An 18,082-nucleotide genomic window follows, 5' to 3' on the forward strand; every position below is an offset into this window, starting at 1 on the left:
ATGGTATGAGTTTATGATGGGTAACTAAAGAAATGTGTCTTACAGTAAGTGCTAGTTGAATTGAATGTGTTCTAGAAGAATCATAAAGTATATTTTTTAATTAGATAATTTCAGTTTTCATTATAATGACAGAGACGTTCTTTATTGCTGTGAAATTCGACTATTAATATTTCTCTCTCCTGATCAGAATGAAACTCAGATAATGGTACTGCCCCTTTATGCGGTTCATTAAAAAAATATTAAGATGCTATTGTATGTATTACACTTCATGACTGTTTCCTACATGTCAGATGGATGGGAAATATCTGCTAAATGCGGTAATCTCAAAACAGGAGCCTCCTCTTCTCCTCTAGGAATTTCTAACCTAGAAAATTTGGTCATGTCAAGTAAAGCAAAAACCCATTTTCTTTCTTTCTTTTTTTAAAAATTAATTATTTTTTAAGTAATCTCTACAGCTAATGTGGAGCTCAAGCTCAACAGCCCCAGTGTTGAGAATTAGCTGCTCTACCAACTGAGCCTACCAGGCATCCCAGAAACCCATTTTCTTAGTTTAAGTGTTTAGATCTTCATAGATTTGTGTTCACAGACTATAAGTGACCCTGTTTTCCCATGAGTTACAAATGAAGGGTTTAGCTAACAAATGATAAGCTTCTGAATGTGTGTTTTAATGCTTCTTACTGGAACTATAGAGTCCTCAGCGTTTTTTCCTCCAATAGTAGTCTGGTTGATTTTTCTTGTTCCTGCAGTTCAAAACTAACCTAATAATTCCAACACAGAGTTTGTTGCTAAGCAAGCCTAATCTGGAAAGTGCGTTATTTCATTTCAGTCTCATGTCTTCCATGCAGTATCCTAGGAAAGTTGAAGTATTTGACTTTAAGAATTGAATGTCAGAAATTTATTATTTGCCACTTTTTAATAATAGCACATATGCATACAAAAGTACATTGTTTCCTTTAATAGCAAGGAAGTGAATAGGTTATTTTCACAAATCCAAAAAAACTGTGCCTGTCTAAAATGGTCCACTGATAAATAATATTTAATATTTAATTTTATAATACTTATCAAGCCCGAGTCTTTTTTGCTCATTAAAATTGTTCTCAAAGCCTGTAACTTTTTAACTTTAAAGTTAGTGCATTCTGAACTAGAGTACTATTGCTAAAATTTTATAGCATGAACATATAAACTTTGTTTAAAATGAACTAATGATAACTGATAATGATAACTTGAAAAGACTGTTGTCTTTGTTTTAAAAAAATCCTTTGAAACTAGTTTTTCTTTATTTTTCTTTGTACTTGGGATGATCAAAACGTTTTCTTTATAATGTATGCTCAGGGCTAGAAAAAGTGATTATACTATATTTTGTTTTAAAGCCATTGTGTTTTTAATAATCATTTTGTTCTGTCCTCTGCCTCAATTTGCTATAGAATGTCTTTCAATCTTCCTTGGCCAGACAGAGCATGTACAGAGCGGTAAGCCAATGAGTAGAGCAGCTTTCTGGGACCATCCTTTTCCTTTTTAGCATGCCTCATGCTCTCTATAAGCCTCACACTGTTAGCTAAAATTTCATGCAGCTGGTTAAAATGCTAAACTTTTCTTACTCTGCTTTTAGGAGTGTGTGATTTTGATTGAGCTGTATTTGTTTTTTGCTTGATCATTTTTTTTTCCCTTGCATGCTGCTTTGTATGTCCCGTTCCTCAGATAAAAATCAAGTACATTCAAATCCATGAACTTTTATTCTGAAAGAGAGGAAGGTGAAACAAAGAAAATACTTAGTCTCAGAGTGAGCAGGGTGGTAGCTTTGGAAATCATATGCTTCCATCTCTTGCCCTAACACTAGAGAATATTACTGAGAGAAGGCACATGTCATGATTCAAAATTATTAGTTCAGGTTTGTTATGTAATTTTTTCAAAAGATTTATTTATTTATTTATTTATTTGACAGAGATTACAAGTAGGCAAGAGAGGCAGGCAGAGAGAGAGAGAGGAGGAAGCAGGCTCCCTGCTGAGCAGAGAGCCTGATGTAGGGCCAGGACCCCGGGATCATGACCTGAGCCGAAGGTGGAGGCTTTAACCCACTGAGCCACCCAGGCGCCCCTTGTTAATGTAATTTTACAGTCTTTTTAAAAAATATTTTTAAAATTAGATATGTGTATTTAGGTTGGTGAATAAGCATATATAAATCAGTTCTGAAGAACCACAGTTCTTTGGTTTTCCATGAAAGAAATTAGGTCATGGGGTACATGTTAATGTATAAATGCATCTCTTCTCTGCCCCAATAAGATGCAAGTGTAAAATTAAAAAATCTACTGGATCTTCAGTTAGGATGCACAGAAGAACTTTATTAACTTCATACTTTTATATGGCTTTACAGTTTTTATACCCACAGAATTTTTCTGCAGTTTGGAGTATCAATTACAGCAATATCTGTGGACATTTTAAAAGAAACTCTAGTTGTATTTTAAGATTTATTTATTGATTTATTTTAGAGCATACGAGTGAGGGGAATGAGGTGGTGGGGGAGAGATAGAATCCTCAAGCAGACTCCCAACTGAGTGCAGGGCCTGACTCAGGGCTTGATCACAGAATCCTGAAACCATGACCTGAGCTGTAATCAAGAGTCAGCATCCCAACTGACTGAACCACCCAGGCACCCCTCTAGTTGTATTTTAAATATAAGTTAAGCTTTGGAATAATGGAATTGACTTTTTTTTTTGGTCATTTTAATGTTTTCGGTATCTAGAAGTAGCATTTTTAAAAGCAGTAGTTTACTCCTAACTTGTTGGAAAGAGTTTTTACTTACCGTGAGTGTTCCTGGCAGTGCCAGTTTTAGAGCTTCTATTACAGTTTTATCTGAGACTATTTTAAAGGTAGTTGCTTCTTTTAAAATTACAAGCTATTCTGTGAATCATCTTTCTACCTTCTCTTGTTATAGGACCATTGAATTTGTCTAATTTTAACTACCAAGTTTTCTCCCAAATCCTTAAGTTTTTAAAAATTTAAATAATCTTCCTTGTTCTACAGACAAATATATCTATTTCAAAAACAGAATTTAGTGAAAGTTAGAAATAACTGGGTTTCTTCTGAGCACAGTAAATAAATTGAAACCTGGCCATACTATATTACAGATGTTTTTGTTATTACTTCAGCTAAAAATGTATAAGTATACTGCTTTTTAAAAGAGTCCAGCCATTGAATTCCATTAATTTTTAGCCAGTTTGTTAAGAACTATTTCAGTAATCTTTATAAATAGATTTTATAAAATATGCATTGTATTATAAATCTAGATCAATAATGAATAGCTTTAAAACTTTTTTTTTTTTTTTTTAATTTTAAGTAGATTCTATATCCAAGGTGGGGCTTAAGCTTGCAACCCTGAGATCCAGTCACATCTACTGATTGAGTCAGCCAGGCTCCACCCCCTCCTATTTATTTTTGATTTTTGCTTTGTTTATACTTGCCTTCTGGATCAAGCATCTCCTGTAAACATCTTTGTTTCTGTGTTATGTCTGTTTAATTATGTTTTACTATCAGGAAAGAACCAATAATAATCTCATACAATTTTATAACCTAGATGGCACTAAAGTATATTTAGACAAAGCTATATTGTCTTTGTCTTTTATAAGAAAACTCAATCTATGTTTCATAGTTGTTTACTTATTTCATTTTCTCTAATGAGCATAGTTTAATGGATAATGGATAATTTTATAGTAGATATGTTTTAACCTAAAATCAAATGATTTTATGATTTAAACTGTCTACTATGTATGATTAATTTATAATTACCAAAGAATGTTATATGTTCAGCTATCAGTTGATTAGAAAAAAGTTATTTTGGGAGAAATAGGTTTAAGCCTATTTCAATAAAATTGGGTCATGATAAGATTTTTTATTCAAGATCTGTATTAAGAAATTATTTAAAATACAGATTTGATCTCTATATTCTGGAAAAATTGAATTTTAAGATTGATTAAAGACATGTAACTTGAATTTTTTCCATATTGGACTACCTCTTGATATATGACTCAAAAAAAGGCAGTTTTTCTTTTATTATAGGTACTCTTGATGGAACATTTGTCTTACAAATAACATAATGCTTTTTCCCCCAGAAGCATGTACTTTGTTGAAATATTTTAATTTTTCTTTTTGGTTTGTTTGAGATTACCTAAAAAGTACTGAGGTATAAATTTTTATATTAAAAAGAGAGAGGTCATACTTCTTGCAGAACTAATCAAGTTTGAGTTTACTTGTTCTTTATGCTTCTGCTACTTAAAAAAGATTAATTTTTATGGTTTATATACATTTGTGTAAAAGAAGTAGCATGTTTCTTTTAAAACAAAAGTAACAGTAATAAATGAGTGGGAGTATTGTAATGTGAGCACTGGGTAATGTATAGAATTGTTGAATCACAATGTTGTCGAACTGAAACTGTGATTAAAAAAAAAATGGGAGGAAAAACCCTAAGGTATTTACTCCCATATGAGGAAGACTTCACACTTTCCTGGAATTTGAATATTTGGTTCCATAATGTTTTCTTTTTTTTTAAGAAATATCTTTTTTTTTTTTTTAAGATTTTATTTATTTATTTGACAGAGAGAAATCACAAGTAGGCAGAGAGGCAGGCAGAGAGAGAGAGAGGGAAGCAGGCTCCCTGCTGAGCAGAGAGCCCGATGCGGGACTCGATCCCAGGACTCTGAGATCATGACCTGAGCCGAAGGCAGCGGCTTAACCCACTGAGCCACCCAGGCGCCCCCATAATCTGTTTTCTCTAACAGACGTGCTATATGCCAGGCATTGTTCTAAGAGCTTTACAAAATATTAACTGATTTAATTCTCACAGTAACCCTGAAGGGTAGATATTGTTGTTATTACTGTTTTGGAGATATGAAAACAGAATCACAGAGAGGTTAAATGACTTCTCTAAGGTTTTAATATAAATATTAACTTTTTTTTTTTTTTTTTTTTTAGTTTTACAGATCGAAAGCGTTCAGTCTATTAAGACACAATGCCACTTTTGCTAACATATTTTCCTTACCTTGTTAGAGTTTCCCTAACATTCCCTAACTATTCCCTAACTATTCTAAGTAGCATGATATATGGGGGCTAAGGACAAAGAATATGTACATTTTGTTTAAATATTCGTATGATACTTGGTGAAAATCTTTGGTAACTACTTAAGTGATGATTTGCCTTCTAAAATTCTTTGAATATAGGCATGTGAGCAGCAGTGACAGAGTGGGCAAGCCTTACCGTGGTGTAAAGCCTGTTTTCAGCATTGGGGATGAAGAAGAATACGACACAGGTGTAGTAATAACACTTACCTGTAGATGCTTTTCGCAGGCACTGGCAGTGATTAGAGAGAGCGTTCTGGGGCTAGCCAACAACGGCTTTAAAAAAAAATTCTCTAGATTGGAGAGAGTGTAGTTTTTCTACTAAGAGTTTGGTTTTAGACATCTTACATTATGCCTGTTAGAATTCAAGCAGAAATGGTGAGTAGGCAGTGGATTATAGGAGTCCTTTGCCCAAGAGAGAGGAGGTCAAATAAACTGGTGATGATCTGGGAATTATCAGTGTTGAAATAGTATTCAAGTCCATGGGATTTGATTTAAATCTCCTTAATCCATCCACCTAGGAGATTGAGAGTTGTGGGTCTAAAATCAGAGAATTCCAAAATTGAGACATGTGCAAAGAGAATTGGAGGCAGTATCCTAAAGGGCCACAAGATGGGGATATTGTGCCAGGAAAATGTATCATTCTCGGTGGTTGCCTTTATATTTTAAAAATAATTTATTACCTCGGTTCATAATACTGCTGCCAAGATTATGGTGGTTAAGTAATCATATTAATATTAATATGTGTAGTGGCTTAGGAAAAATAAAACAGTAAATGTACAAAATAAGAGGAAAAAAACCTCCCAAATTTCATCTTGCTTTTTCTGTTTAGTAATACATGTTGCGTAATTTCCATCTTAGCCCATATTCCACCATTGTAGGCATGCCATAACCTATTTAATCATTTTTCTCACAATTCATATGATAGTTTTCCTTTTTTTGGTCTCAAATGACAATAGATATTTTTATACATAGAGCTATCTGAACTTTTTAAAGTATATACAGAGGGTATATTCTGAGCAGGAAGATTGTTAGCTTATAGGGAACCACATTTGACAGTTTAATAAATATTATAAAATCACCTTCCCAAAAACTTACATTAAGGTAAATGAAATTTTCTATGTGCTGTTTCTAATTGTTTCTTTTTATTCTTGCCCCTCTTTTTGTTGCTATCTTCTTGTTATTTATCAGTCTCTAGCTCTCCCTGAATATTTCTTCTTTTGTTAACAGTTTTCATTTGAAGTATTTTCATTCCTCTGAGAGGCATATGGATGAATAAATTATGGTATAATTTCATGTGTCATGTATTTGCACATATATTTTTATTAGGGAAATTGCACAGTAGTGAAAATGAGAAAACTAGAGCTCTGTGTATCAACATGGATAAATTTTACAGTGTTGGGAGTGAAGAAGCAGTTGTGAAAGAATACAGTCAAACAGTCTGCTATTTATATAAATGTTACTTAAAGTGCAAAACACTACTGTATATCCTCAAACATGAGGATATTCATGTATGATTAAAGGCAAGGATGGAACCATAACCAATAGTCACTGTTTCTTAGTGGACAAGGGAGAGGAATGAGAATGGGGAGATACATATAAGGGTTCTACTTTTTATTTAGGCTGAAAGTGTATAGATACATGAAATTTCCTTTTTTATTATGTCTCTTTATATTTTGAAGTATTTCTTTAAAAGGGAGGAATATTTGTAATTATTAACACTAGTGACTATAATTCCCCTTTGTTAAATTAGAAAAACAAAATAATTAGAATGTCTTACAATTCTGCATGAAAAAGGATAAAAGACTAAAGAGATTTTTATTTATTTATCCCAGGATGGATTTTCTTGTTGTTTTTCTTAAAATCGAAACCAGCAAGAGAAAAGGAACTCTGCCATCTTTGCCCTCAAGATAGGTGCTTATTATTGGACAATTCAGCCATCTCTCTAGGGTCTAGACATAGATTAGAGTCATGTTACATAAAGCAAAAGTTTTGAAATTCCTCAGATAGTTGTCTTTTAAAAATTTATTTACATTATTTATTTTTTATTCAAGTATAGTTGACACACAGTGTTACAAGTGTATTCTTAGTATTTTCACCTGGCTTTCTTACTGAGTGGCCTAATGTTTGAAAATAGTATTTCTGTATTATGCCAGCGGCATATGGAAATACAGTAGCAGGATTAGAATTGTTTTGTTTTTCAAAATGTATGTTTAAAATATTGAAATCTTTTTCAGGCTCTTAAGAAATGTCTCATTTTTAAAATTGGTAGTTCCCACTTTTAATGCTTTCAATTCTCTGTAGATGAAATTGATAGCTCTTCAATGTCAGATGATGACAGAAAAGAGGTTGTAAACATCCAGACTTGGATCAACAAGCCAGATGTCAAGCATCATTTTCCTTGTAAAGAAGTTAAAGAAAGTGGACACATGTTTCCTAGGTACTTTTTAAAAAATGCCTTCTGCTGCAGTAAAATTAAATTTAGTCAATAAAAAAACACCTGCAAAAGAAATTTTCTTTATGCAAGTATAAGATATAATTTCACTTTGTCAACTTGTATTATTTGTCCTGATATTTATTTTTCTTTTCTTTTTTTTTAAAAGAATTTATTTGAGAGAGAGTGTGTACAAGTGGGGGGTGCAGTGGGAGAGGGAAAAGCAGACTCCCCACGGAGCAGGGAGCCCAGTACAGGGCTTGATCCCAGGACCCAGAGATTATGACCTGAGCCTAAAGCTTACACTTAACTGGCTGAGCCACCTAGGCACCCCTACATGTCTTGATTTTAAGAATATTTCTTTCTTTTTTTTTTTTAAAGATTTTATTTATTTATTTATTTTACAGAGAGAGATCACAAGTAGACAGAGAGGCAGGCAGAGAGAGAGAGGGAAGCAGGCTCCCCGCTGAGCAGAGAGCCCGATATGGGACTCAATCCCAGGACCCCGAGATCATGACCCGAGCCAAAGGCAGTGGCTTAACCCACTGAGCCACCCAGGCACCCTTAAGAATATTTCTTACGGGGACGCCTGGGTGGCCCAGTGGGTTAAAGCCTCTGCCTTCAGCTCAGGTCATGATCCCAGGGTCCTGGGATCGAGCCCCGTATCGGGCTCTCTACTCAGCAGGGAGCCTGCTTCCTCCTCTCTCTCTCTCTCTCTGTCTCTGCCTGCCTCTCTGCCTACTTGTGATCTCTGTCAAATAAATAAATAAAATCTTAAAAAAAAATATTTCTTATGTATTTTTTATTTTGAAAATTTTAAGCAAAAGTGTTGAAGGAACAGTACATTGAACATATTTATAGTTTGTTTTCTCTATTTGGGGGAATAGGTGGTGCAATAGGATTCTTCCCTTAGGTTCATTGGATTTTAATTTCTATTTGTAATACCCCATCTTTCCATTTTTTATCTATATATAGGCACAAGAATATACACAGTTCTCTTTTGTCAAGCCATTCAGAAGAATCTTACAGATATGACACTTTACCCTAAATGCTTCAGCATAAGTCACCCAAGAATATAAGCATTATAACTCTTCAAAAACCTTAAAATGAGCATCATTCAACATACAGTTCACACTCAGATTTTTCAGAGTACCCCCACAGCACCTTTTATAGTCTCTGTTTTTTTTTCTTCCCGATCCAGGATCTAGTCATGGTCTACACATTGCATTTGCCCATTAATCGCTTTAGTCTCATGCCATGTCCAACAGTACCACTACCCTTATCAGCACCTCCCCTTTGCTCTATGATGAATGAATCCTGAGGATAGGCCATTTATTCTGCAGAATGCCCTGCATTCTGGACTTGTCTGATACTAGTCTTATTGTATTACACAAAAGTGTGTGAGTATATCCCTATAATAAATGAACTGAGACACAAAGAGGGGGACACAAGCTGAGACACAATAATTCTATGCCCATTCTATGTTCAAGATCCACTTACAGAATATTATAAAACATGTAAGGCAGCCCAACAACTGCTTAGCGGTCTTCAGTGTAGAGTATATACTGTAGTATAGTGAGTGAGAATAGTTTATGAGTATAGATAGTAACTCTGGGAAAGTTTGAAAAGTACTGTCTTCCATATATCATGCAGAGTAGATTCTAAAAATATTATTTTAATGATTTCTAATTGTATTATAGTTTTTATTATATAAAATATAAAACTTGCTTTTATATAGTTAACAGGATTTTCTGTTAATAAAATACTAATTTTTCATACCATTAAAAGGAACTTAAAAATGCTATTGGGTACCTTCTTGTTCTTAGGTGATCCTTTGTCTGTATTCTTTAATTCAAAAGTAATTTCATCTGGATTGAATATTTTTTATTGTGTTAACAGCTGCTTTGCATGACATTTCTTTAAAATTCTTCTTGTTTTTTAATGTTTTTTTCCCCTCTGAAGTCATCTGTTGGTTACTGCAACACACATGTACTGTTTAAGGGAGATTCTTTCACGGAAAGGATTGGCTTATATACAGTCTCGACAAGCACTAAATTCTGTAGTTAAAATTACATCTAAAAAAAAACATCCTGAGCTAATTACCTTCAAGTATGGAAACAGCAGTGCTTCAGGAATAGAAATCTTGGCAATCGAAAGGTAAGATTTTCTTAGGATGATGTTATCTGAATTGTTGAATTAGTTCATTATTAAACATGGTTTGTTTCTCTGTTTGGGGGAGTAGGTGGTGGACTAGCATACTAGAGCCACTTTTATCAGCATTCTTTGCTGATTTTTTTCTTCTGTATCTTTAGTCATATGTGGCTAATCAGCATGTGGTTCCAGTGAGTGCCATAGCTAATTTCATAAACTTTTTGACTGAAGGGCCTTTAAGTAATCTGTACCATTGCTGCACTAAATGCTGGTTTGTAAACAGGTAGGGAGCTTGTTTCAGAATATAAGTCAGTGTTTCTGTTTTCTTTCATCAAAAAAATTCTTGCTTTGAAAACGTGTCAGCAAAGTAAGCAGTGTGCTGTGTCGTATATTTAATTTACAATCTGGTATAAGCTCCTTCTTGTCTTAATGTGGACCAGTGACAAAGAGTTCATGTACTGGCACCAAGGGCTGTAGGACCACACTGATCTCAAAACTAAACCATCTTGGAATGCAAGTTGGTGCAGCCTCTTTGGAGAACAGTGTGGAGATTCCTCAAGAAATTAAAAATAGAGCTTCCCTACGACCCTGCAATTGCACTCCTGGGTATTTACCCCAAAGATACAGATGTCGTGAAAAGAAGGGCCATCTGTACCCCAATGTTTATAGCAGCAATGGCCACAGTCGCCAAACTATGGAAAGAACCAAGATGCCCTTCAACGGATGAATGGATAAGGAAGATGTGGTCCATATACACTATGGAGTATTATGCCTCCATCAGAAAGGACGAATATCCAACTTTTGTAGCAACATGGACAGGACTGGAAGAGATTATGCTGAGTGAAATCAGTCAAGCAGAGAGAGTCAATTATCATATGGTTTCACTCATTTGTGGAGCATAACCAATAGCATGGAGGACAAGGGGCGTTAGAGAGGAGTAGGGAATTTGGGTAAATTGGAAGGGGAGGTGAACCATGAGAGACTATGGACTCTGAAAAACAGTCTGAGGGGTTTGAAGTGGCGGGGGGGTGGGAGGTTGGGGTACCAGATGGTGGGTATTATAGAGGGCACAGCTTGCATGGAGCACTGGGTGTGGTGAAAAAATAATGAATACTGTTTTTCTGAAAATAAATAAATTGGGGAAAAAAACAAAACAAAACAAACAAACAAAAAAAACTAAACCATCTTTATAATCTTTTAAAAATGTGAACCCCAGAGGAGTTGAATGACTTGCAGATCTTCATACCTAGCTTGTGATCAGCCCAAATATAGCCTTCCTGACTCCTGATGCGTAGTTCATTACATCTGGCTGTACACTATATGAAAAATCATGTAGCTTTGACATTTAGATTTTCTTTCTTTCAAAATGTGCTTTCAAGTGTGTTTTGGATAAGTTATGGTAAATATGAGGATGTGTCTGCTTGCTTTGTAGGTTAGGAAGGCTTCTCACTGGAAGTGACATCTAAACTGAGTCCTGGAGTGAAAGCAATTTATATTAATACATATGTATATTCTCTCTCCCTCCCAGGTATTTGATTCCAAATGCAGGAGATGCTACCAAAGCCATAAAACAACAGATCATGAAAGTTTTGGATGCTTTGGAAAGTTAATATAAAAGAGAATTACTTCAAAAGAAATTAAGGCAACCAAGAGAAAGAAACAAGGACATATTTTCCTGATTGAATACTAACTGAGGACCTTTCGTTTGCTCATGGGGGTGCTTGTATTGCAGGTCTAAGTATGTGTGAATTATTATAATCAATTTCTGGACAGTTAAAATTTTTCTTAAATTTTCTTTTGCATTTTCAGTTTTGTAAAATGATTTATAAAGGTCAGTTATTAAATGACTTTGAAGTAACTGACCCTATGCCCTTATGAACTAAGGGTACAGAATGCAGTTCTGTTTTGAAGAGCTGTGTTTTAAAAAGGGAACATGTATCACTTTCAGATTTAAAAAGACCCATACACATATATACTTGCAATGTCTTCAATGAAAATTAGAGATAGAATTAGCTGAAGAGACCCCTTTAATTGCTACATTTAGTTTATCCACTGAGCAGTATCAGAAACTGAGAGTATTACATAGATTAATAGCTTGCTGTTTCTGTCCTTAAAAAAAAGTTAAATCTTTTCAGTGAAATGGATGAAGATTCCAGCCAACTCAGAAATGCAGTCCAGTTAGTGAAATGTGAAGCATCAGTATCTAAATCATTTTTTGCATCATTAGCTAATGATTTGAACACTGGGTGCTTCACGTAATAAACTTCATCCTAATGGTTTCTAAAGAGCAGTTAAAAGTATAATAATAAGTAGGTAGGCATACTGAAATTAAAATAAACATTTTGGGGACAAGAATTATACCTGTAAAAATGTCATTGGTCTTTATTACAAGTGGAATATTTGATTTAGGATATTTCAGAAGGGTGTTGTACACACATTGATTTATCCTTACTGAGGTTATGGTCTGTGACCACATTAGTGTCCACTTAAATGAAAGCCAAATAATAAGAGAGCTATATAAAGTACAGTTGTTTTATCATCTCTTTCCGAATTTTTTTCCTCCTCTTTGGTTTTTGTCTTCTCTTGCTAAAGTTCTGGTGGTTTGAATCTATTTTTATTTTTTAATATGACAAAACTAAAAAGTGATCTGCTTCATTTTGCAGCTTTCTCAGTTTAATTTATTGAGGTCTATATTAGACACATTTGGTGAGAGAAAATCTGGGAACATGTTTGGGGCTATGGAATGACTCCTTATAAAATCTTTTTGGGAACTAGCAAATCCTAACAATTTACCATGTCCTAAAATGTAATGGATTATCTCTAAGGGGTTGATAGGAGAAATATTTAGATGTACTCTATTTATAGCCAGTTATTGGAAATCAAGTGAATAACAGGCAACATAGTTCAAGATATTTTATTCTAATATCTAAATAAAAACTGTTTACTTGAGTGGTTGAAGACATTTGCATGAAATTGCACCTGGTGCAGTACTTGATATTTATAACTCTACCCACAACGGTTGTATTGCATTTTTCTTATTTTCTTTGGCACCCGCCCCCTTTAGAAATGCCCTGAAGTCTCCATTTTTTGCCCATTTCAGCCATGGGACTTTTTTCATAATATTAATGTAAAGATGTTTGTGTTACTGTTTATAAATTACAGTTGTAAATAAACCAGTACAATTTGCTCATAACTTTGTTCTTAATGACTCTTTTTCGACGTTTTTCTCCCCTCTCCCACTCCCCATTTGTAAATCTCTGTCGGTAACACAAAATTAGAAAATTGATGGCTATCCTTTCAGTGGAATTTAATGTTTAAGTTTTAGGATTGAAAGTATTAGATTTCTATTTCAGCTCATCTGTATGGGGAAGGAGGAAAGAGGTAGTTTAATGACATTAAATTCCACATGTAATAAATTTCTGCCTTGACCAACTTAACTTCCCTAAACTTTAGTTTCCTCATCTGCAGTAACGCTGCGGTTACTAGTCATAAATATCAAATGAAAACACGTGTCACTGATTGTATTAGGCACTTATGTAGCTCATCTTTCCTTAACAGACCCACTAATTGCAGAACTAGAATTCACTCTGGGATATCCACCTCTAGGGACTCTCAGGGATTGCAGAGTTGCAACATGAAGTTGTTAGTATTTTCTGTATTTTCAAGATTAGAAAACGAAGGCTGAAAGACCTAAGCCGAAGGCAGTCTACTCCACATACTGAGCCTCCCAGGCGCCCTATGATATATATATATTTTTTAAAGATTTTATTTATTTTCCAGAGATAGAGAGAGAGAGTACACACAAGCAGGCAGAGAGGCAGGCAGAGGCAGAGAGAGAAGCAGGCTCCCTGCTGAGCAAGGAGCCCGATTATGATCTATTTTTTTAAAAGATTTTATTTATGGGGTACCTGGGTGGCTCAGGAGGTTGGGCCTCTGCCTTCGGCTCAGGTCATGATCTCAGGGTCCTGGGATCGAGCCCCACATCAGGTTCTCTGCTCAGCGGGGAGCCTGCTTCTGCCCCCTGCTGCTCTGCCTACTTGTGATCTCTCTGTCTAATAAATAAATAAAATCTTTAAAATAAAAAAGATTTTATTTATTTGAGAGAGAATGAGAGCGAGCAACCATGAGAGGGGAAGGTCAGAGGGAGAAGCAGACCCCCACTGAGCAGGAACGCCCCACCTCCCATGCGGGACTCAATCCCAGGACTCTAGGATCATGACCTGAGCCCATATAATAATCTAACATACTAAACTAACCAGCCATAGATTGGCATATCTCTTTAAAATTGACAGTTTGTCTTGCGGAAAACCCAACTCGGTGGGTTGTGTGATGAAAGTAATGGTTCAACTCTACCCTTAACATTTTGAATTAAAAAATTTATTGGGGGCACCTGGGTGGCTCAGTTGGTTGAGCGTCTGCCTTCAGCTCAGGTAATAATCTCAGGGTCCTCAGATTGAATTAGGCTCCTTGCTCAGTGGGGTGCCTTCTCCCTCTGCCTGTCATTCCCTGCTCTTTTGCTTGCTTGCTCTCTGCCTCTCTCTCTCCCTACCTCTCGTAAATAAACATTTTAAAAATAAATAATTTGTTGAACTACAATCCATATACCATAAAGTTCACCTTTTGAGGGTCAGCAAAGCGGTTTTTAATATATTTACAGACTTGTGCAACCATCACAACTATTTTACTTCAGAACATTTCATTGCTCAAAAAAGATCCATACCAGGGATGTCTGGGTGGCTCAGTTGGTTCAGTGGTGAAGCACCTGCCTTTGGCTCAGGCCATGATCCTAGGGTCCTGGGATCCAGCCTGAGTTGGCTCCCTGCTCAGGGGGGTTGGGGGGGGGCGTCTGTTTTTCTCCCTCCCTCTGCCCCTCTTCCCATCCCTCCCCCACTTGTGTGCTTTTATGCATGTACTCTCTTTCTTTTCTCTCTCAAATAAAAGCTTTAAAAAAAAAAGATCCATACTCTCCTTTTTCCTTTCTCCCTCCAGCCCTTGGCAGCCACTCATTTCCTTTCTGTTTCTATGGATTTGCCTGTTCTGGACATTTCATGATAAAAGGAATCATACAATAAATGTCTTTTATGTCTGGCTTCTTTCACTTTGAATAATAATATTTTCAAGCTTCCTCCATGTTGCAGTATGTATCAGAATTTTGTTCCTTTTTATGGCTGAAGAATATTCCATTGTATGGATGTATCATGTTTTATTTATCCATCACTTTTTTAAAAGATTTTATTTATTTATTAGAGAGAGATTGAGTATGGGCCGGGGGGGAAGAGCAGAGGGAGAGGGAGAAGCAGGCTCCCTGTTAAGCAGGAAGCCTGATGCAGGCTCCATCCCAGGACCTGAGATGATGATGTGAGCCGAAGGCAGATGCCTAATTGACTGAGCCACCCAGGTGCCCCTAGTCATTCATCACTTGTTGGAAATTTGTGCCAAGCTCTAAATCCAATAAGATAATTGTCAAGTTGGATCTTTTGATTTTTGTATTATCATACATTTTCCTTCAGCCCTTCATCTCTATTAGTTATTGTAACTATTAGTTGTATTAGTAACTTAGTTATTGTAACTGTTAGTGACTATTGTAACTGTTAGTCTATTGGATATTTTCCTCACCCCCCAGAATTGAACTTTATGTCCTCACTGTTGTATATATACCTCACCACTCAGAATTGAACTTTATGTCTCCTAGACTAACTTCCCTAATACTACAAAGAGGAATTGGAGGATAAGGTGCTGAGGGAAAAGAGACCAGTTAAGTTGCCTAAAGCAGTCGCCTCCAAATGAGGAAAGCCTAGCCATGGCCACAAGGACAGAAAAGGAGGCAGCAATCAAGGGGTATTTTAGGAGAGTCAGAAGGGCCCTGTCCTTAACCAGAGGTGGACAATAAAAGATTTGAAAGATACAGGGGTGATTTCAGTTTTTGAAGGGAGGACATGGGGAACTGGGAGAATTGGAAGACAGCACAAATGTGGTGGTGCCTATATTTAAGAGCAAAGCTGGGAGAAGCTCTTGTAGAAATGATAAAATTAGTTTTGGACAGTTGAGTTTAAACTGATGTCAAGACATGTAAATAGAGATGACTTCCAGGCAGCTGGGGATGCCGGAAAAGCTCCTCTGGAGTAAAAGTAGAAATCTAACCAGTATCAGCTTGGAAAATGATCAGTAGAGTTGTGAGACTTGATTGGTGATGCCAGATTTTGAGCTGGGCTCTGGAGATCCACTTAGTGTAGTGCTTTTATTCTTTGGCTGTTTTTCAAATGTCAGATGAAAGGAACATGGAAACATGAAGGCAGAGGTGCTGTGGTTCACAGGGAGTGAAGATGTGACAGGAAAGACTGCACAAACTTGGTCCTCCAGCCTCTTCTTTTGCCTGTGAATCTTTTGTGCTACAGATGATGAAAAGTTCTTGAGAATGAGGTGATTTGCCTTACCCTCCATCAGTGGCAGAGCCAGAACTGGAACCCAGTGACTAGCTTTCCCTTATGCCCAGAAAGTTCTAAAGGAATGCTCAAAAACAGTTTTCATATTTCTTAACTGTTCCCTTTTCTAGAACCCATCACTAGCTTCCCTGAATGCGATGTAGGGAACACAGCACCCACAGACTCTTGGTCTGGATATCCCTCTCCTTCTTCTCTTACCTCTTAGGTGGCTCCTTACCAGGCCCTACTTATGCCTGTGCTTTTCACAGTCCACTCACATGTTGTCATCCATACTCAGAACTTTGTCCTAGTTTAAATCGCTGGTGTCTCCTAAATCAGTCTCCAGCCTGAACATGTGAGTTTGAGGGTTATGGCCAACTGCCTAGTGGGCATCTCCACCTATATGCTCTAATAACATGTCCAGCCATGTTTGGTACTACTGTCAGATACAGCTTTATGCCAATGAACTTACAAATCTAAATGAAATGGGTGACTTTTTTTGGGCAGATTATAAGTGGCCAATATTGACTCAGGAACCTTAATAGGCTAATAAACATAGCAGAAATTAAAAGGTTATTATCTTCCTGCTGTAAAGCCAGGTCCAACTAGTCTGTTAAATCTTCAAAAAAACCAAAATTACTATTATTTTCCCCCAACTTTTTATTATGAACGTTTTATAATTTGAAATTTTATAGTTTAAAACTTAGAAGGTCTTAAAATAGTACCATGAACCGCTATATGTTCTCCTCTTAGATTTAATAAATTTGCCACATTTGTTCTATAAACACGTTTTCTTTTTGCCTACCATTTTCCAGTCAGACTTTCTGACACTTTACCCCTAAATACTTCAGCATGCATCTTCTCAGCGAAAAGACATTGGCGTAATAACAAAAGTCATTAAGGCATCAAATACCCAGTTCATACTTTAATGTCTCTATTCCAAAAATGTTTTGAGTATCCTTTTAAAAACTAGGATCCAAACAAACAGACTAGGATCTACTTCAATAAACTACTCCAGAGCATTGAAAAGGATAGCAAGAAAAAAGGGGGGAAAAAAAAAAGGATAGCAAGCTTTTATTTGTTTTACGATTTTTGATCCCCAAACCTAACAACAACAAAAACACATGAAACACAAAATTCAAAGAGCAATCTGGGGCGAGTGGGTGACTCAGTCAGTTAAGCCTTTGCCTTTGGCTCAGGTCATGTTCTCAGGAATCCTGCTCAGCAAGGAGTCTGCTTCTCCCTCTCCCTCTGTCCCTCCAGCTCCCACACTCACTCTCTCAAATAAATAAATCCTTTTAAAAAATCAAAAAGCAATCCTAATAAATATAAATGCAAAAGTTCTAACAGTATCAGTGTATTTCAGTAACAGAGTAAGATGCAGGCGAGGCTGGGTAGGGAGAGATAGGTAGGGGGCTATGGGATCAGGCTCACAGAAATCCCAAAAATGCTGAGGTGTAAAGGAACCAGAGATAAGGAACAAACCAAACCACCCTGCCCTAGGAGTGAGGGGGAGGGGGGGTGTCTTAAAATAGTCATCTGTGACCAACAAAAAATAACCAGACCCTAGAAGAGAAGCTTTTAAAGATGTTATCACTAGTCATTACTCAAACCAAGACATCACAAGAATAAGGCCACAAGGTGCCTGGCCAGTTCTAAATCAAAGACTATCAGTGAAGGCTCTCCTTGGCAGTGCTGTCGGGACCCCTCTCACTCCTAAATGCTTTTTTTCCTGTATCCTTGCTTAATAAACTTCTATCGCTTTACTCACTCTGCTGTCTGCGAGTCTCATTCTCTGATTCCCTGAGACAAGAACCTAGCTTTCCCTCTTCAAGACGACTGAACTTTAGAGGGTACTGTATTTGAACTGTTTCTCTTTTCCCCTCCCCCATGACGGAGCAGCCTTGTGGTCAGAGCCCGCAGATGTCTTGAGTGATTAAAGCAATTGGTAATTCTATCCCCCTCAC

The 18,082-nt window shown here is 36.4% G+C and overlaps 1 protein-coding gene across 3 annotated transcripts in view; it reads left to right on the forward strand.

The window, feature by feature from the left end:
- The window catches only part of TBC1D23 (TBC1 domain family member 23), a 59,063-nt gene extending 46,177 nt beyond the window's left edge, over nucleotides 1-12,886 (forward strand). For 2 of the 3 annotated variants that reach the window (XM_044251215.1, XM_044251217.1), the window contains 5 exons: nucleotides 1,425-1,469; nucleotides 5,211-5,299; nucleotides 7,413-7,548; nucleotides 9,505-9,699; nucleotides 11,222-12,886. In XM_044251215.1, the coding sequence (XP_044107150.1) occupies nucleotides 1,425-1,469; nucleotides 5,211-5,299; nucleotides 7,413-7,548; nucleotides 9,505-9,699; nucleotides 11,222-11,303 (547 nt within the window). In that variant the 3' untranslated portion in view covers nucleotides 11,304-12,886. The remainder of the gene's footprint in view (nucleotides 1-1,424; nucleotides 1,470-5,210; nucleotides 5,300-7,412; nucleotides 7,549-9,504; nucleotides 9,700-11,221) is intronic. The other variant, XM_044251216.1, reaches the window with a different exon arrangement.
- The last annotated feature ends 5,196 nt before the right edge of the window (nucleotides 12,887-18,082 follow it).

This window comes from Neovison vison, chromosome 6, assembly GCF_020171115.1.
Source record: "Neovison vison isolate M4711 chromosome 6, ASM_NN_V1, whole genome shotgun sequence".
NCBI lineage: Eukaryota > Metazoa > Chordata > Mammalia > Carnivora > Mustelidae > Neogale > Neogale vison.